The sequence below is a fragment of the Helianthus annuus genome, chromosome 13 (assembly GCF_002127325.2).
Source record: "Helianthus annuus cultivar XRQ/B chromosome 13, HanXRQr2.0-SUNRISE, whole genome shotgun sequence".
Taxonomy (NCBI): domain Eukaryota; kingdom Viridiplantae; phylum Streptophyta; class Magnoliopsida; order Asterales; family Asteraceae; genus Helianthus; species Helianthus annuus.
In genome coordinates, this window is record NC_035445.2 from 162747119 (window position 1) to 162767010 (window position 19892).

General features: G+C 34.9%; 4 protein-coding genes and 1 long non-coding RNA gene across 6 annotated transcripts; 3 read left to right on the forward strand and 2 right to left on the reverse strand.

Moving 5' to 3' along the window:
• Positions 1–563: 563 nt before the first annotated feature.
• On the reverse strand, positions 564–7898 carry LOC110900117. The gene is made up of 14 exons (XM_022147020.2): positions 7729–7898; positions 4537–4773; positions 3818–4061; positions 3479–3745; positions 3261–3407; positions 2932–3192; positions 2792–2860; positions 2617–2718; positions 2075–2514; positions 1800–1973; positions 1502–1670; positions 1336–1422; positions 1130–1245; positions 564–780 (listed from the first exon to the last, which is right to left on the reverse strand). Exons 5-13 carry the CDS (start codon positions 3294–3296, stop codon positions 1132–1134), a joined length of 1452 nt encoding a protein of 483 aa, XP_022002712.1. The 5' UTR covers positions 3297–3407; positions 3479–3745; positions 3818–4061; positions 4537–4773; positions 7729–7898; the 3' UTR covers positions 564–780; positions 1130–1131.
• LOC110900118 lies at positions 6100–6868 on the forward strand. Its single transcript, XM_022147021.2, has 2 exons — positions 6100–6472; positions 6738–6868. Exons 1-2 carry the CDS (start codon positions 6191–6193, stop codon positions 6819–6821), a joined length of 366 nt encoding a protein of 121 aa, XP_022002713.1. The 5' UTR covers positions 6100–6190; the 3' UTR covers positions 6822–6868.
• LOC118485922 (protein LONGIFOLIA 1-like) lies at positions 6848–7588 on the forward strand. The gene is made up of 2 exons (XM_035982445.1): positions 6848–6866; positions 7041–7588. Exons 1-2 carry the CDS (start codon positions 6848–6850, stop codon positions 7586–7588), a joined length of 567 nt encoding a protein of 188 aa, XP_035838338.1.
• Positions 7899–8302: 404 nt separating the features above from the next.
• Positions 8303–11104, reverse strand: LOC110902206. Its single transcript, XM_022148918.1, has 3 exons — positions 8800–11104; positions 8377–8720; positions 8303–8314 (listed from the first exon to the last, which is right to left on the reverse strand). The coding sequence occupies exons 1-3, from the start codon at positions 11102–11104 to the stop codon at positions 8303–8305; spliced, it is 2661 nt and encodes an 886-aa protein (XP_022004610.1).
• Positions 11105–11390: 286 nt separating this feature from the next.
• On the forward strand, positions 11391–13744 carry LOC110900120. Of its 2 annotated transcripts, XR_002570783.2 has the most exons (4): positions 11405–11804; positions 11958–12935; positions 13342–13416; positions 13512–13744. It is a non-coding gene; the product is annotated as an uncharacterized LOC110900120 (long non-coding RNA). The 2 variants fall into 2 exon arrangements; XR_002570781.2 differs by having other exon boundaries at positions 11391–12935.
• Positions 13745–19892: the final 6148 nt, after the last annotated feature.

Below are 19892 nucleotides of genomic sequence, written 5' to 3' on the forward strand. Positions count from 1 at the left end.
CCCTCGGTAAAAAAATTACGCTTTTACCCTCAGCCAAAATTACGTTTTCGCCCCAGTTCAATATAAAATTTTGTTTTTCCTCCGGCTCAAAATTACGATTTTACACCAGTTTATTATTTTATACCCACTTTGAAATTACGGTCACTAGTACAAAAAGAGACATCTAATATGACATTTTTTCAATCAAATATGACGGTATATTAATCGTCTTAAAAGACACCGTCATTTTTGGTCATTACCGTCATATTTGGTATTAAAACCTTTTAAGACGTTTCAATAGACCGTCATATTTGATATGTTTTAAAGTTCCATATTAAAGCCTAATATGACGTTTGTGTTTCTTAACCGTCATATTTAATATATATAAAGCGTCATATTAAAGCCTAATAAGACGGTTTGTGGTGTGTTAATAAGACGGTTTCGGTGTATTGACCGTCATATTTATAAAGCAATATATTAAAGCCTAATAAGACGGTTTGTGGTGGAGCTAATAGCCGATTGGTTATATTTCACCCAATTCATGTTGATTCATGAGATTTACAAACACATATATGAAAAGGATATACCAAACAATGAACCGTTTTATAAATAGCTAAAGAATCCATCTTGACCCATTAGTCTAAAGCATTCAATTTAACAAAAAAAAAAAACATAAAAAAACATAGAATCATTCAGTTTTACACCTATGTAAAAAACACTTCAAAAACCTTTGACTTTGTGCAACTTCCTTCATCCACCACAAGCTCTAAGTAACACCAGCTAACCAGAATTCCTTTGCCACTGATCAAAACAAATAAAATGTCTATCAGCTAACATTTAGGATACAAATAAAACACGATCCCAAAATCTAGAAAATTTTAATGCATAAGTCATGCCAACTATAGTCAACATTAATACAAAGCCATGTGTTGCTCCTAAGAAACCCTAATAATATATTTGTGCCTAGGCCCTTGGGGTCAAATAGACGAACGGGTCAAAGTGACTTAACCATCTTTGCAATTAATTCTCAGTATAATGAATCAAAAGACTATGTTCGGAGGCTCACTAAAGTGTCCTAAACAAATATTTATAAAAATGTAGAAAAACTGAAAAAAATACTATGAATAGATTCGCATACTAATACACTTACCTTCATTGATCATTCTCATCCTCAACGTCACCAAAAGATGATATAAACACCTTTAAAGTACGCTCTACAAATTCATCAATTTCACCTTGACGAACCATTTTAGTTTTATTTGCCAACTGAAACATAAAGATAGATAAAAGTTAGCTTATAGTTTAATACACATTGTTGTTAAACGTATATAAATAGGAATGTATAAATATACTTACCATATGTTCTCTGTTACGAATCACAAAATCATACATAGCCAACATAACACAATAACCGCACTCCCATCCATTAGGTTGTAAACGACACTAAATAGTTAATTGAGCTTATAATTAGTTAACTAAAATCTAAAAATAAACAAGCTATAGAAAATGAATCAGAACTTACTTTAACCTTAGCCCACGTCATATTTTCTTCTATGGCCTGTTCGAATAATGTTGTAATCTCGTAACATGAATAATCATCATCATCTTTACCTTTACGTGAATCAAATATGTAACCCTTCCAAGTTTTATATACCGGATGATGTTGAAGTATAATTAGTACCCAGTGTTTCCTGTGTAAAATGGTCTGATTTAAGAAACACTTAATAAATAAAAACAAAAACAAAAACAATATTCTAACATAACTAAAAGAAGGTTGAAGCTTTAATATAAATGATCTTGATATGAAACAAATTGAATACCCGGCTATGTATGGTGCAATAAACCATTGTTTGTCCTTATGAAAAGAGATGACCTTTTTGATATGGTCAATCACAAAGTCACCATCATCTGAGACAAGTTCACCTTCAATATAACGGGGATGAAAATATGCAGTATTATTTAAACCCTCCCGTTCCCCGGCTGCATATAAATACCTGACATAAAAGTAGAAAGAAATGTGATAAGATTAGTAACCCTCGATTATATTGTAAAAAATACTACCATAAATATTTAAATAAAAATTAGCGGAACATACATTGTGAACCAATGCACAAAGCAAATATCCGCCCAACCGTTGACACATAACTGTATAACTGCCTCAAATTCAACCGTCTCTTCAACACGTTCCTCATACATCCCAGTTGGCGAAGTAAAAACCGTAAACAAGGCTTTTTCAGAATGAAGTGCCACTTTTTGTGCTAATCTATATATGTTTTGAGGCCTGGATCTCGCCATTTCTAAAAGTTCTAATACTTTTATTTTTTCTTTCGATACTTTTATTTTTTCTGTTGAAGATTTAGAAGCAACAACAATCGGTTTAGTATGCTGACAATCACGAATGGGCTCGGTAGATTGATTAGCATGAACGGTCTTCGTAGGTTGATTAGCAATAACGGGCTTGGTATGTTGATAAGCATGAACAAGCTCAGTAGGTTTACGAAAAGAAACATGCTCGGCCGTCGTATTCTCAGAAAACTGTTTATCAATGAAATACATCAATCAATAACAATGTTATTAGTAAACAAATATATATAGAAACACAAACCACATATGTATATACATAAATAATGTGATTACCAATTGATTAAAAGTCTCATCATCTTGTAGTGCATAAGAGTATATTTGATACTCGTTTCTTTCATTTGGAATCGCTTGTTGGTCAGCAGGAGTTGCCTCAAACTACAGTGGCAAAGCAAATTGTTTTTTAATATCAAGTTATATTAAAATAATAATAATATATATTAAACACAACCTGTGGCCTATAAGGTGTACTTATAAAATGGTGACATGGTTCTACAGTTTGAGAGTCTTTGTTCAAAATCTGTACATTATAAAAATATTAGTATACTAATAATGAAATCAATATGCAAATATTATTCATATAACATATACCTTTATTAATTTAACGGGCCATTGAATAAAACTTCCTTTTGCATCTTTCAAAAGTTCTATTTCACCATAAATACATGACTCTGGCAAAAGACGAGTCGATCCGCAACCTTCTACAACTCTATCTATTTGAACTTTCACGAAACCATCTATTATTGGGCATCCATGTACAACCCTATCATCAGTAGGATGAACACGACCAATTGCTACAACCTTAAGAGCACCTTGGTCGTCAAGATGCAGAAGTTCACATTTTTTAATAGACTGTAAAAGGTATTTGTTAGTATATATATCTAAAATAAATAAATAAACAAACTTTGATATTATATTACCAAGATTTCTGACGAACTACCGGCCGCAAGGCCCATGCCAGGACTACCAAGGATCTCCCCAGACGTTGTCTCTAAAGCCTCGTTCTTGTTTTTCTTTGTGGAATAGGAGCCATCATCCTTCAGTTGTTTTTGTTTTTCTTTTTTATCCTGTTCAAAAAAATGTGACCGTTAAAATTTTGATCGCTATAAATTTATACAATAATTATATAAATACTTACCAATAATTCAAGTAATCCTGTCAAATCACCATTTGATATAAGGTTTTCTCTAAGTTCATATAGCTTTGTGACCGGATTAAGACGTGCTTTACTTACTGTATTCTTTATAGAGCTAGGATGTTCAATAGCATCTAAATGTGGATAGCTTGAAACAAGTTGATTCCATCTACTTTCAATGTGGGGCTCCAGTCCAACAAAACCACATCTCCCTACACACGCGGGGTTAATGTTTTCTTTTACGCTCTTCTTTGCTTTTTCACTTATTTTCTTCAAAAAAAATATTATAATAAGTGTTAATAGTAATAATAATAACAAACAAATAAATAAATCACAAATTACCTTCCACTCTTCGGTATCAACACTTGCAACAAAAGACTTCCATGGTTCCCCGTCTAGATAATCGTAATCTTCAAAGGGAGTTTCGCCTTTCTCTTTAACGGGGTTTTCATTTTTATCTTTATTGGAAGATTCTTCTTTATAAATATATTTTTTTTCTAAGTTCGTAACGAAATTGCCTCATTATCTTCTTCCCCTTTTCTAAAGTTTTTTTTTTCCCGAGGTCGTTAGGAATATCCCAAATTTGCTACATATTAAAATTAACAATCAAACATTAGCAAGAACCATCATGGTGAGTCCAGCAAGCAATTAATGGCTATAAGCCCAGTAGTGTTAATAAATCCATTAAAAAATAGTTTAGCCTATGATATTATGAAAAATCCATCTGATGTTTAGCCTCTGTTATTTTCGATTTTGCAATTAGAACCATCATCATCAAGTTTGACTTCTACAATTCCATGTTGTAGCTTTAATGATAATATAAATATATATAATTAACTTTTGTTTCTTAAAGGAAGATCACATGGATCAACCTCAATAAGTGTTGAGTGGCATCCAAAAAACACCTCTATATTGTCTTTATAATCAATTAAAAATGTATTTTTTGTTATCGTAAACTATAGCAAGTGCCGGTATCATAACGAACCTAATCGATACCGACCGGGTTCCGCCGCGTAGCGCGGGGAATCCCACTAGCTTAAAGAAAAAGGAAGAAACAATACCTTAGCGTATTCCCAAATATCTTCGTATATTTTAGGGTTTACTTTTCTAGCACGTTTATCGTACGGGATCTTTCTTCTACATTCGACACCAATCCAAGACATAAAGTTCCCTGCATTCTTACCGATCGCTATACCCTTCTCATTAAAATCAACTTTAGATTGATCCGGATTTAAAAGCTTCTTTTTGCATTTAGAAACTCCCCTCTTTTTCTTCTCCGACATTTTTAAACTTGGTTTCTAAAAAAACATAATATAGAAAGTGAAGTGTTGCGTATAACAAAGAGACAAGTAGAGGTCAAATAGATTATGACATTTTAACCATCTTTAAATATACATCTATCCAATAATTTGTTTGTTTTTACATATACAAACCCACTAATGTACGTTTTGGTTAAAAGTAAATCAAAAAGTAAACATTCACTGCAGAGAATGTCCCTAGACGATCAGCAAACTATGCATCATCACTGTGGTCATTTGATCATATTCAATCACTGTACTGAATATGTAGTAAGATTGAAATTTTATTTCTAGTTATGTAAAGTTATGATAATTTCAAGTAGTAAGACAAAACTGATAAGACAAAATTGAAATTTTATTTCTTACCGTTTCGACGTGAACCGTTTCGACGGATACCGTTTCAATGAGAACCGTTTCGAATCCAACCGTTTCGACCCGTAACTTAGTCTGTCATTATTGACTCGTTAATGTCATTAATCTGTAACTATTGACTCGAACAATAATCGAACCGTTTCGACCGATACCGTTTCGACCCGTATCTCATGACTCAATAATTACAGTAAGTTCCGACATAATATTAAGCCAACATTAATGAGCCCATCCATGACCATATCATCGAGCATCTTATTTTCTTTCTAGACTGGCCATATCATCGACCATATTAAGCCAACATTAATGAGCCACTTTAGTCCATATAAGATGAAAGAATCTTCATGAAGTATGACCAGATAGGCAAAAAAACATCATAGCAGAATAAAAAAAAATTCACATACAAAAATAAAAACAAAAATTTCAGTTCTACGTTTTTTAAAGAACCTTTTTTTAACCCGACCCGACCCGTTTGCCAGGTCTAGTGAAAACACAAAGCCCGGTGATCGGTATATATCCGAGATTCTATTAGCTTCCGGGCTCCTACTAAGAGACCTCGGGTCAAACCTCACCACCTTCCAGTTCCACTCTTCGGGCCACCCGATAAACCCTGAGGTATTTCTAGTATTGGAACAAACCAAATTCAGCAATACACCCGAAAAGATCATCAAAAAGGAAAAATTCGACAGGAAGCTTATTTTCGACGCTTTTAATGAGATTTTTGCAGGAAAGTTAGCTTTAGCGGTTCCTTTTCAGAAGTCTTTTAAGCTCGTGAAGAAGACGCTGAATGGACAAAAGCTTTTGAGGGATTTATGTTTAGAGATAGAACAGTTACAAGCGAAAAAGAATAAGGAAAACATCAGTTTAGAGGAGGAAGACGACGGGTTGAAAAGTGTTTTATGGGAGGAAGTATTGAATCGCGCAAGAAAGCTGGACCGATTATGATGGTGAGTTACCGGGTTTGACCAAGCAACAACAGTCGGCGAAAGAAACCGCTACAACTTCAGGAAAGAGTGCAACGTCGGTCAGCCCGAGATTACAACAGAAGATGCCTGAGTTAGAGAGGCGGTCACGGCCGCCCACTCCGCCAGCGGATTCCGGTAAATTGAGAAAACAGTCAGCCAAACAGAGTTCGGAGTCAAGTTCCCCTGGTGGACGACGAAGGTCAAAGTATTCGAACATTCAGCAACATGATGGTCAACTTCATGAGGTCAATGGCGAGTCAAAGAAATCGAGTTACAAAGAAACTCAAGTGTCTCATGAAGGGGTCACCACTCCTGAATCTTCTAAAGAAATTGATAACAGACAGAGTCCTAGCTCAATACAAGAGGTAAGTTTGGTTGTTCGGGCCCGTTGGGTAACTGTACAAAATGGGTTCGGGTTGAAACGTCATTTTTTGTACGGATTGAAATGGGCACAAACACTTTTTGTCCATTTTTAATTATGTTAAAAATTACCCGATAAATTAATTATAACCGTAAATAAAGATAATACACAACCTAAATTGACCCGTTCATAAGTAAACGGGCAAAACCGCCACCCGTTTCATCAAATTTCATATGTTTGATTAGCTTTTTTTCTATTCTTTTTAACAGAAATCAACCTTGCTTCTGAGGGAGGATGAATCAGTTGACCCGGAGTACCCAAGTCCCGTTTCCGTTCTCGATGAGTTTATATAGATGATTCGCCTTCATCTGTGAAACATATGTTGAAGACGCTCAAAGGTAAAGTGTTTTCTTCTAATTCTTGGTAGTTTATAAAGAAGCTTTCAAATATAAATGTATTTATTAGTTTGACCCGTTAGAGATATAACATAACCTAAATCGACCTATTTGTGAGTAGATCATGTGCTAATGATCTGATACACTAACACTAGGTTTTGACTTTTGAATTCACAGATGATGTCATTTCCGACACAGTATCTTCTGGCGTTGCTTCTGATATTAACCGTAAAAAGCTACAAAATATTGAAAATCTGGTTCAAAAACTCACAAGGCTCAACTCGACTCACGATGAAGCACACACCGATTACATTGCATCTCTCTGTGAAAACACAAAGCCCGATGACCGGTATATATCCGAGATTCTATTAGCTTCCGGGCTCCTACTAAGAGACCTCGGGTCAAACCTCACCACCTTCCAGTTCCACTCTTCGGGCCACCCGATTAACCCTGAGCTATTTCTAGTATTGGAACAAACCAAATTCCGCAATACACCCGAAAAGATCATAAAAAAGGAAAAATTCCACAGGAAGCTTATTTTCGATGCTGTTAATGAGATTCTCGCAGGGAAGTTAGCTTTAGCGGTTCCTTTTCAGAAGTCTTTTAATAGCTTGATTCATCTTAATCGCATTACTTCAAAGTACAATTATACAAACCCTAAACACTCATACATCAAACAATTTGATTCCCCGTTTGTTAAACAGCAACGCAAATCACACACATAGTGACACAAACAACAATAAACCCTACGTATGATATCAAACGATTTGATTCCTCGTTTGTTAAACAGCGAACTAAAACACAGTAGGAAATAGAGATTAATGTTGTAAATATCTAGAAATTAAGAAAAGTATGAAGATCTTACCTGATGATAACCAGATCGAGAAACAATGGCGGGGGAGATGAAAATGCGAATGAAGTAATGGTGGGAAGATGGAGGATTTTGGGGGTTTTGATTTGGGGAATAAGATTGAGAGAGTCAGGTGTCAAGAAATTGGGCGGGATTTGCAATATTTGAGGGTTTTTGTTTTCTTCCCTCCAAATTACCATCTTTGGATAAAATCATAAACATTAGGTATGGAATATGGTTATTAAATTTGGAATAAAATGATGAACATTAGATATGTAACATGGTTTTTAACTTTTGACCCATTTTCTTTTTTAAGTGAATAGTTATTTTTTTGACCTGGGGTCTCATAGGCATACACCAGATATATGAAAGAAATACTTTAATTTAAAAGCAAAGTCTAAACATAAATATGAATTTGCATATGGAATATGTATTCGGATATGAAAATTTAAGAAAATACGTAAGTATGAAAATAATATTATAAGTTCATAAATTCATAAAAGAAAAACATAGTTGTAGACTAAAAACATGGAATATAACTGGTTTATCTACAAACATCTCTTCTTTGTGCTCAGATCGTAAGTATTCATCATTGTTTGTCCTGCAAAAAAAAAAAAAAAAACTTTTATTATAACTTTACTCTAAAATCTGGTAAGATATTACTCTAAAATCTGGCCCCATCCCCAATTTCTCCACAGTTTTATCAACATTTGGTTCACCATAAGTTTCCTCCACCTTTTTCTTCAACCAATCACAAAACCCCTCGTTATTATGTTGTTTGGTATACCAATTATCTGACTTGCGTAAGTGTGTCGACCGTAGTATACTCTTGTGTTCATTGACATACGGAGCAATACATGTCATGTGTTGTAAAACTGTAAAATGAGCAATTTGTATCTCATCAGATGGTGGGGTGATTAATCTCTTACCAACTCCTCCAACGCCTGCAAGTCGACCTGAATGACGTGATTTAGGAACACCAATACTTTTAACGCCTTCCAAATACCCTGTAAATAAATCAAGTATTACAATGTCATTTATGATTAACAAAACTCAATTATTTTATAAATGTTAGGATATCAATACCTGTGCAGAACTCAGTCGCCTCTTCGGATGTATACCCTTGAACAATGCTACCTTCTGGTCGATTAGTGTTTCTCACATAACCTTTTAACACACCCATGTATCTTTCAAAGGGATACATGTATCGTAGGAATACAGGACCACAAGACTTTATCTCTTTTACGATATGAGATACTAGATGAACCATTATATCAAAAAAGGATGGTGGAAAGTACATCTCTAGTTCACAAAGGGTAATATAAATATCCTTCTCCCAACTATCCAACACTTCTGGATCAATAACCTTTGAATGAATCATGTTAAAAAACAAACAAAGTTTTGTGATTGTATGTCGGACTTCCTTAGGTAACAACCCGCGAATTGCAATAGGAATCATATGTGTCATCAAAACATGGCAATCATGAGACTTCATACCGAGCAATTTACATTCTTTCATCGATACCAGCCTTTTAATATTTGCTGAATAACTAGATGGAACTTTAATATCGTGTAAACATTGACAAAACTTCCTTTTTTCTTCACGTGACATGGTATAACATGCCGGTGGGAGATAAATACTCTTAGCTCTCTCAACAGGGGCAAGGTCTTTACGTATTCCCATTTCTTCCATGTCTTTACGAACATTAATCCCATCTTTAGTTTTTCCAGGAATGTTTAGCAATAGGCCCAACAAACTATCGCACACATTTTTCTCAATATGCATAACATCTAGGCAATGTCGAACTTCCAAACTTTTCCAGTAAGGCAAATCCCAAAAAATTGACCTCTTTTTCCAATTGTCTCTGGTCTCGGTACGAGATCTTTTTCCTAGAACGGTATTCATATTTTCTACTCGTGAAAATGCATCAAAACCTTTCCTAGCCCTTCCGAGCTCCTCATTTCCGTCAAACTCTTCTGTGAGTCTTCGATAATGGTGATCTCTTGGAAGAAATCGTCGATGTCCCATATACACAGTTTTTTTGCAATGTTTTAATCCTATAGAGCTTGTTTCGTTTTCACACACAGGACAAGCTAGTTTACCTTTTGTGCTATATCCTGACAAATTGGCGTATGCTGGGAAATCACTTATAGTGCAAAAAATCATGGCACGTAACTTAAAGTTCGTCTTTTCATAAGCATCGTACATGTCTACACCTGAGCTCCATAGGGTTTTAAGGTCATCAATCAAAGGAGACAAATAAACATCAATGTCATTACCAGGTTGTTTTGGACCCTGAATTAACAATGACATCATTATGTATTTTCTTTTCATGCATAGCCATGGAGGAAGGTTGTAGATGCATAAAAGAACCGGCCAAGTACTATGACGACTACTCATGTTTCCGAAAGGATTGATACCGTCTGAACTAAGACCAAATCGTATATTTCTAACCTCATTTCCAAAATCGGGATAATCGTAATCAAAGTTTCTCCACTGAGGTGAATCCGCCACATGTCTTAACTTTCCATCATCCTTACGCTCTTCGGAATGCCAACGCAACAACTTTGACTCTTTAGGATTAGCAAATAAATGCTTTAATCTCGGTATAATAGGGAAATACCATAATAATTTAGCTGGAGGCCCGTTTTTCGTCACATCGTCGTCATAATCATTAGTTTCATTTTTACGTTTGTACCTCGATTCACCGCATGTAACACACGTATGAGCTTTCTCGTACTGATTTCTATACAACATACAATCATTGGGACATGCATGTATTCTTTCCACCTCTAATTCCATTGGACACATCAATTTCTTAGCTTGGTACACAGATATGGGTAGCTCGTTGTTTATGGGTAGCATATCGTGCAATAACTCCAATAGACATGTAAAACTCTTATCGCTCCAACTGTAGTTTGTCTTTAAGTTAAAGAGTTTTAACACAGCGCTAAGCTTAGAAAATTTTGTACAACCAACATATAACGGTTTTTCTTCGTCGACAAATAATTGTTGTAGTTTTTCTAGATCACTGTCATCAGCATTAGCTTCCAAATCATCGTGCATGTCATTTAAATTATCATTGGCCTCGTTTATATTATCATAGCCCTCGTTTAAATTATCACTGTCATCTCTAATATGTGGAGCGTTGTTCTCATCATTATAATTAGAGCCTAAATTTATTGAGGTTGTGCTCCGATTAGCAAGTGACTCCCCGTGTTTTGACCAACAAGTATAATTAAACATAAATCCATTTCTCAACAAATGATACTCGATGTCTCGTATATCCTTGAAGTCGGTAAAATTTTTACATTCCATACAAGGACACGGAACAAGTTCGTTTCCTTTTTTCACACGATCCTCTTGAGCAATCTTAAGAAAAAATTTCATGTTGGTCACAAATCTTGGGTCAGTACGTCTAATTTCATACATCCAATAGTTACGATCCATCTGAAATGCATAACCAAACAAAAAAAAAGATTTGAATTGAAATTTAAGTATGATGTGGATGAATCAACGAAAATTAATATACAAGTTTTTTCTTTTATGTTTGTATCAAAAGGGTATCTTAGTCTTTTTATTCATTTACTTAGTATTATAATAAATAAAAAGACCAAAATTAAAAAAATAATTATATTGTAACACATTTATATTTAAAAGGTTATAACACATTTATAACACACATTTATATGTCCGACTCTCTCACTCTCAGCTATAGCCTTCACCACGGGCCACAACCACCAACCCAACACCTACCACCACCACACCCACTATTGCAACAACCTTTAAGAACCAAACTATCACCGTCCACCGCCAATGAAACCCCACCAAAACCCTAACCACATCTTCAACTTGCCGCCGCATATGGTTAGATCTGATCGGATTTCATGCCAGTTGCAGGCTTTGAAACGAGAAGGATGGTCAGATATCACAGTTCTTATCCTGATTGTATAAATCAAATGCTTCACTGAGTTGATGCCTATCGGCTACGGAGATAGCGTTTCAGCAGCGTAGATGGGTGTTGATGTCTTCCGACGCGGTGACGGAGATGATGTTGTGAAGAAGAATAACAGTGATGGGTGGCGATTAGGTAAGAGGTTTTGTTTTTGTTAGGGTTTCTTCTATATCTGCATATTAGGTCAGACTTTAGAGATTTGGGGGATTTCTTTCAATGGTGGGTACAGTGGATTAGCTTAGACTTTAGAGATCCTCAAAGTGATTTTGTTGAACGGTTGTGTTTTAGGCTACATGGCACCCGAATGGGTATTCAAGCTTCCAATCACATCGAAAGTCGATGTGTACAGCTACGGCGTGGTGGTTTTGGAGATGATAACGGGTCGGGGTCCAGGAGGGAAGAAGCAAGGGACTGGTGAAAATGGTGAGATAGAGCGTGGGGTGGTCAAGTGGGTGAGGGATAGGGTGAGAGATGGTGGTAACGGAAGTGGTTCGGAATCTTGGGTTGACAATGTCGTAAGTGGTTCGATACGTGGCGAGTTTGAGCGGGAGATGATGGAAAACCTGGTTAGAATTGCATTGAAATGTGCTGAGGATGATATGCAGGTCTGACCCACAATGAATCAAGTGGATAACATGCTTCTACATCTAGAAAACGAAGGATAGTATATGTAGTTCTACTTTCTAGTGTCAAAATATTACATAAGATGTGTGTTTTTCATTGTCAAAATATAATTACTATATATTAACAATTGACGTCAAGCCTTATCTACAGTGCCAAAGGGCACTTTAGGCATTTCTTGTGTAGACGGTTCTTGATGCGAGAGAAAGACAGCAGAAAGGAGAGGGGAGTCGCGAGATAGAGAGAGGAAGAGAGAGAGAGAGAGAGAGAAACTCAGAGAAAAACCCCCGGTTACATATCCGGGTCGTGCTACACATCAATAGACGGTACAGAGGATGGCGATCCTCATAGTGGTGTTCGTTTCCCTGTTTGTGAAACGGTGATGGTTCAATTGACACCACACGCCCGTTGGATAGGGTTTATAACTCAGAGGGGGAGAACAACATTGGGATAACGTGTCTAAACATGAGGAGAAAAAAGCATAGAGGATGGCAAAAAACCTAAATTCCGGCGTGAATTGGTCGTTTTCTTCTATTGGATTGTTTTTTTTCTTTGATTTATTTATGTTGCCTAGGATCTCTGTTCGTGAGTTCATCTTTGATTTCTGTTCGCCTTCTTCGTTGGTGTTCTTCGATTAACAATCAGGTTGATTTCTACTCTCCGTACTTCATATCAGTTAAGCTTTGTTTTCTATAGAAACTTGTGAACTATGTTTACTTCTTTTTTAATCTTGATGTTTCATACGGAATATGTAAATGTGATTATGAAAGGTGTTATGTGATATGATTTGAAGAATAAAACCCTAAGATTATGTAAAGTTTTAAGCCTCTATGTTTACGGCGTTGGATTGTAGTTAGAATCAGCACAGATATTAACTTCAAAAAGCTTTTCATGACTATTTTTAAGTGTGTGGTTGTTAAAAAAAGCTTTTCAAGCTGTTGTAAAAGGCACCCCTAATGTTCACTTTTGGTTTAATCTAATTCACAATTGTTGAAGTAACTACAAGACTTTAATAAATTGTTTACCGTATTATGATTTTTCAATGATGTAGGTGTCTATTCGTGAGACTTGATGGGCTTTTATTTGAGGGTAGTTCAATTGCTTGCTATGGTGATGGATAATGGAGGTGTTCTCTTCGGCTCTTCTTAAATAGAATATGTTATTCCTATTTTCTTTTCTATGTTAATTTTATGTGTTACATATTCTTATATATATTTACAGGGCCAAAACCGAGCAATGGATTGACTTTTCTTTATTTGAGTTTGAAGCACATATTAGACGTTGGTTATATCCAAGATTGAGATATGGCAATTACATTAGACATGTTAGTGGCTCCTTTTGTTTTTCTTTCATTTCCCATATTCACATTAGACATGTTAGTGGCTCCTTTTGTTTTTCTTTCATTTCCCTTATTCTATCTATAAGGTTAAAGATAACTCTATTTTTGGTTTGAAGAGAGGTCTTGATGCTTTGAACAAGTATCTAACTTTACACACTTTCATGTTTGGTGATGGCGTCACATTGATTGACATTATCACAACATGTAACTTGGTGTTGTCTTTTCAGTTTTCAACATTTAATGCCAAAGAGCTTCACATCTGAGCATCTTTGGCCAAAACAAAAACAGAGGTGAAACCAAAACTCAAGCCCAAGAAAGAAGTTAGAACAAGGAGGCACCCAAACCTGTAGTCCAAGCTACAGAGGAAGAAAAGGCACCAAAGCCTAAGCCAAAGATAGTATGGTAAAGAATGAATCAAAACGATGCCGTAAAAAATGAATGGATACCAAAGTGATGCCTTAAAGAAAGAAACGAATGGATACCGACTGGATTTCAAAAAAGAATCGATACTAACTGGATTTCAAGAAATAAATTGATACAAATTGTATTTTCAGCGCAAAGCGCTGAGAAATTTTACTAGTTTCTAATAGAACCTGGCATAACTATGTGAAGTTCAGTTTGAACATATAGATGAGAAAGGTGCAGAAGACCCCAAACACAAACGTAGTTAAATTCAATCTCTCGTCTAATTATCCAATTGAGGTTTTCAACCTCAAAATAACATAGAATGGCTTAAACTTAATCAATTTCTAGCTCTTGCCTAATTAATATATGTTCCTAAGAATCTACTTGTTTCGTTATATAAGGATAATACATGTACAAAACCACTTAAATTAGTGATTTCATTAAACAATAATAAATTAAAATAAGTATTATCATAAGTGTTACCTTGAAGTGTGAAGATCCACAAGGAAGGAAACTAGGAATAAACAACTTGAGTAGGTGTGGTTTTAATGAAGAAAGAACTTTAACTTGAATTGATTTGCCTTGAACTTGCAATACAATCCTTGATTTGGCTTGAACAGAATATAACCTCTGGAATTTGCAATACAATCTTCTATTCTTATAGAATAAACAATGATAGAATTTTTTTTTAAATTTTAAAAGTATTATCTTTGTTTTTGTTTAAAGATAAAAGGATAATATTAGTATAATGTTTTGTTTAAAGATAAAAGGATAATATTAGTATAATGTTTTGTTTAAAGATGCTTATTAAAATGTTAATTAAATATATAATATATAAAATTGCTTTTGAACCGTCATATTCAAATTGTTTTTAAATTTCATATTTAAAATGTTAATACTATCTTCCATTAAACCATCATATTCAATGTTTTTAAATTGCAATTTTGAACCAATTAGTTTACATAATATATAAAAGTTTAATAATAAAATGAGAAATATATGACGGTTCATATAATAAAATAGGCTTAATATGACGGTTTAATATATCAGGTGTAATATGACGGTTTAATGGAGATTTCATAAATCCAAATCTCAAATATGACGGTTTCATTAATCAAAATAAGACGGTCCAATAAAATAGGTTTAATTCCAAATCTCAAATATGTCGCTTTCCATAAAATCGTCTTAAAAGCCTTTTCTAAACCGTCTTATTTGATCTTTTGTGTACTAGTGGGTTTTTCCACCAGTTTAAAATTACGTCTTTGCGCCCAGTTCAAAATAAAATTATACTTTTGCCCCCAGCTAAAATTTACGATTTTCCTCTCGGTTCAAAATTACGATACCACCCTTAATTCAAAATTATGTTTTTTTGCCCCCAGTACAAAATAAAAATATGTTTTCCCCTAGTTAAAAATTAGGATTTTACCCTTGAGAAAAAAAATTTTGATTTTTCCCCCAAGTAAAAATAAAAATATGACTTTACCCCAGCTAAAAATCGTGTCAAGAAGCTGACTAACACTCTTTTTACTTTTTCTTTCTAGCAAAACTATGATACTGTCTTTTTAATTGGTTAAGAATTATTCGGCTATCGCCCCGCAACGCGGGCGGGGCAACACATAGTTTATTATAAAAATCAAATTATTCACTTTTTAATAATATACATATCAAATCAAATCAGAGCTGTCGGTTAAAAAAACAAAATCACGTGGTATATTTACCCCACCTTTTTTATATAATTTTGAAACAGGGCTTTTATGACAAATGCGATTTAATTATGTAGAGACATCGACTAAAACAGGAAATGGGCTTTTATGACTAATGCGATTTAATTATCTAGAGACATCGACTAAAATAACATTTAGTTGACATTTGTAGTTGACATTTAACGATTAAATTGATAGTATAAAGGAATCCTTTGATTGAAAATAATGCATAATAATATATATAACATCAAACGTGTCCATAACTATAACAAAAAAAAAAAAAAAACCTGCAATACAGACATATCTATCTCAACATCAAACGTGTCCATAATTATAACAAAAAAAAAACCTGCATTATAAACATATCTATGTCAATTATGACAATCAACTTTCTTTCTTGATTAACATGAAAACACCACACGTAGCCAATCTCTCTAGTCCTGGAATGGGTCACCTTATTCCGATGGCTGAGTTCGCTAAGCGACTAGTCAAACACCACCACATATCCGCCACTATCATCATCCCTACCACCGGAACTCCACCCAAAGCCCAAATAATTGTCCTTGAATCACTACCAGAAAACATCGACCACATGTTCCTCTCACCGGTTAACGAATTACCGGTCGATAATAGGATGGAACAATGTGTGTACACACACCGTCTCCTTGGTGCATGGACTAGCTAGTTGTGTACCCCTTTGTTTGGCTCGTGGATGTTTCTATATTACGTGACTTATTTTATTGTTATATGTTGTTACGTATGTCTTGTATCTATTAAGATATGTTTGATATGTTTATATGCATCTGAATATGTTCAGCATCTGTTCTCTATAAGTTCTGGATTCAAGTTATATAAGTATCTGTTTCAGTACTGTTTAGAGTCAGTACTGTTCCATGTTGCTTTCCATATGCCTACCTGCCTTCACTTTCACTGTTGATTTCTTCATTACTGAGCAACTGTTTGGCTCAGCCGTAGTTTCTTTCTTGTATTTGTCTTATGTGTTTACAGGTAATTAGGGGAAACGAGGATGGGTGAGAAGAATATGAAGTAAAGATTAAAGCTTTTCGTTATCTTTATTTCAGTAATTGAATAATTTAAGACTTAGGTTTTCTAGTTGATTCGAGACTTTGTGTTTCTTGGATTCTTTCTTTTATTGGAACTTGTTGGTTTTTGATATCTGTAATAGTGACATGCTAGTCTGTTCCGTACGTGTTGATGCGCTAATATGTGAAAAAATATTGCGTCCTTACATAAGTACATTATTTAGGATATCAAAAATTACTTTTCTGTAAAAACAACTCTGTTTTACAAAAATTATAACGTGACATGGAGAAACTGTAAAAATGAATACCAGTAAAGATGTTGTTCGGACCAAATCGGTATGGTTCGTTAAAGCAAAGGAAAAAATCATCTATGTTTGACCCGTTCGATTTTAAACGAAACTTTTATCTAAACGTTGATAAACGTAAATATGCTACAACGTTATATTTGGAATTTTATAACACGTTATTTTATATTATTAGAATAACGAATATGGTAAAAATGTCACTTTAACTGCGAGGCAGCTTTTATGATGAGCACGTTTGTGCGTTGATTCCAGACATATAAAAAATAAACACGTCTCAAGGATACATTCGAAATTTTATAACACGTCATATCGTATCATTAGAATATACTTAGAATATACTGAAAAAAGAATAAATGAGGTCATTTTACACACAAAAGAAAAAAAAGCAAATTAAAAAAAAAAATCCTTTATGTTGACACTAAGTTGCAAATTGTATCCTTTGTCTTAAAAAAAACGTACTCAATGTTTGCAAACACTTGCACGTTACGTCCTTTAACCCTAACCCAGTTAATTTTTTGATTAAATTAGTTAACACAAGGGTATTTAGTCTTTTTACCTATTTATTAAAATACATTTTAATTAATAAAATAAAGTATCATGTCATATACATATACTTCTTTCTCTCTCTAACTTTCTTATTTCTGTCTCACTCTTTCTCTCTCTACATAACTTCTTTCTCTCTCAACCTACCTCTCTCTTATATATCATCTGCCACCACCACTCCCACCTCAACCACCGTCCATTGCCACCCTTAGCCACCACCACTCGCACCTCAACTACCGTCCACGACCACCCTCAACCTCCACCACTCCTACCAGCAGCCGTCGCCTTCGTCGGAGATCAAAGCCACCGTCGTCCTCGGAGATCCAGGCCGCCTTTGTCCTCGGAGATCCAGGCCGTCGTTGGAGAAAAGGTTTCCGTTGTCGGAGATCCAGGCCGCTGTCGTCGGAGATCTAGAAACGCAGTGATGCTTAGGATAATGGCGGCGGCGATGGTTTAATGGAAGTATTGTTTGGGTTTAATGGTGTTCTTTGTTGGGGTTTAATGGTTGTTCTTTGTTGGGGTTTAATGGTAGTGTTTGTTAGGGTTGGGTCGTGTTCTAGGGCTTGTGAAATATAAGTTTGGAATTGAATGGTGGTGATGTTAAAGGTGTAGGTACGGTGGTGGGAATCCATAGTTTCATTCTGGAGAGAACCAAGCTATTCAAGTATTATGATTTATGAGTGATCCATAGTTTCTAGTGGTGGTGGTGATGTTAAGGGTGGTTGAGGTAGGGGAAAGTAGTGATGGTGGTGGTGGCGGGTGGGTGATGCTGGCGGCAAGTGGGTGGGCGATGGTGGTAAGGGAGTTTTAGAGAGAGAGAAAGGAATTATGTGTGTAATATATATATATATATATATATATATATATATATATATATATATATATATATATAGGGGGCCGCTAGAATGAGAACCACCTCGAGTTGTAAGAACCGCGAGAACTACTTGATCCGGGGCGAGGTGGACCAATTTTTTTTCAAAAACGTAGATGGATGTATTATAAACACATTCGTAAAAAACTTTAAAAAAAATGCCGTGCGTTTAGTTTTTTACACCACAAGTTTGTGGTTTACGAGTTCCGTAAATTTTACGGAACTCGTAAACCACAAACTTGTGGTGTAAAAAACTACACGCACGGCATTTTTTTTAAAAATTTTTTTATGAATGTGTTTATAATACATGCATCTACGTTTTTGAAAAAAAATTTGGTCCACCTCGCCCCGTACGGTGTGGTTCTCGCGATTCTTACAACTCGAGGTGGTTCTCATTCTAACGGTCCCCTATATATATATTGGATTAGGTTCAAGAGTGAACACTAGTGTAGTTTGCGAACTGAGTGAACTAATTCTGGCCGTACACGTGTGTAGATCAATGGGTAGGATTTGATGTTGAAACACACTAGTGTATTTTATGATTTGATGATGAGATCCTGGTCATACACGTGTATAGATCAATGGCCAGGGTTTGTTCACTCAGTTCGGTTCGCAAATACACTAGTGTTCACTCTAGAACCCCACCCTATATATATATATATATATATATATATATATATATATATATATGACAAAGATCCGTTAGGAACCACCCTTTATTGCGAGAACCGCAAAAACCAATGTGAACACAACCAAATGCCTAAAAATAGCTAAAACAACACATAATTTTTTTGTTAATATTTTTTATATAAAAATCTCTACTTTTAGTAGCAAAAAAAATATTTTTTAAAATTTTTTTCTTGGATACTAAAAGTAGCGATTTTAACATAATAAATATAAAAAAAATGTTTAGTTTTTTTTTAGATTGTTTTAGGTTTTTTAGGGGTTTAGTTTTTAGCATTTTAGCTTGGGGGAGGGTGGGGGGGGGTGGGTTAGGTTTTTGGGGGGTGGGGGAGGGGGGTTTAGGTTTTTGAGGGGGGGGGGGGTTAGATTTTTTGGGGGTGTTAGTTTTTAGTATTTAGCTTGGGGGGGGTAGGTTTTTTTTTTTTTGGTGGGGGGGGGGGGGGGGGGTTGGGGGTTAGCTTTTTTTAGGTTTTTTTTAGCTATTTTAGGTTGTGTTCACATTGGTTCTCGCGGTTCTCGCAATAAAGGTGGTTCTCGCATGAACCTTACCCTATATATATATATATATATATATATATATATATATATATATATATATATATATATATATATATATATATATATATAGGGTTGGGCTATATAGAAAACCCTATCTATATAAAAAACCCTAAAAAACCCAACCTCCCGACATTTTTTTTTGAAAAAAATA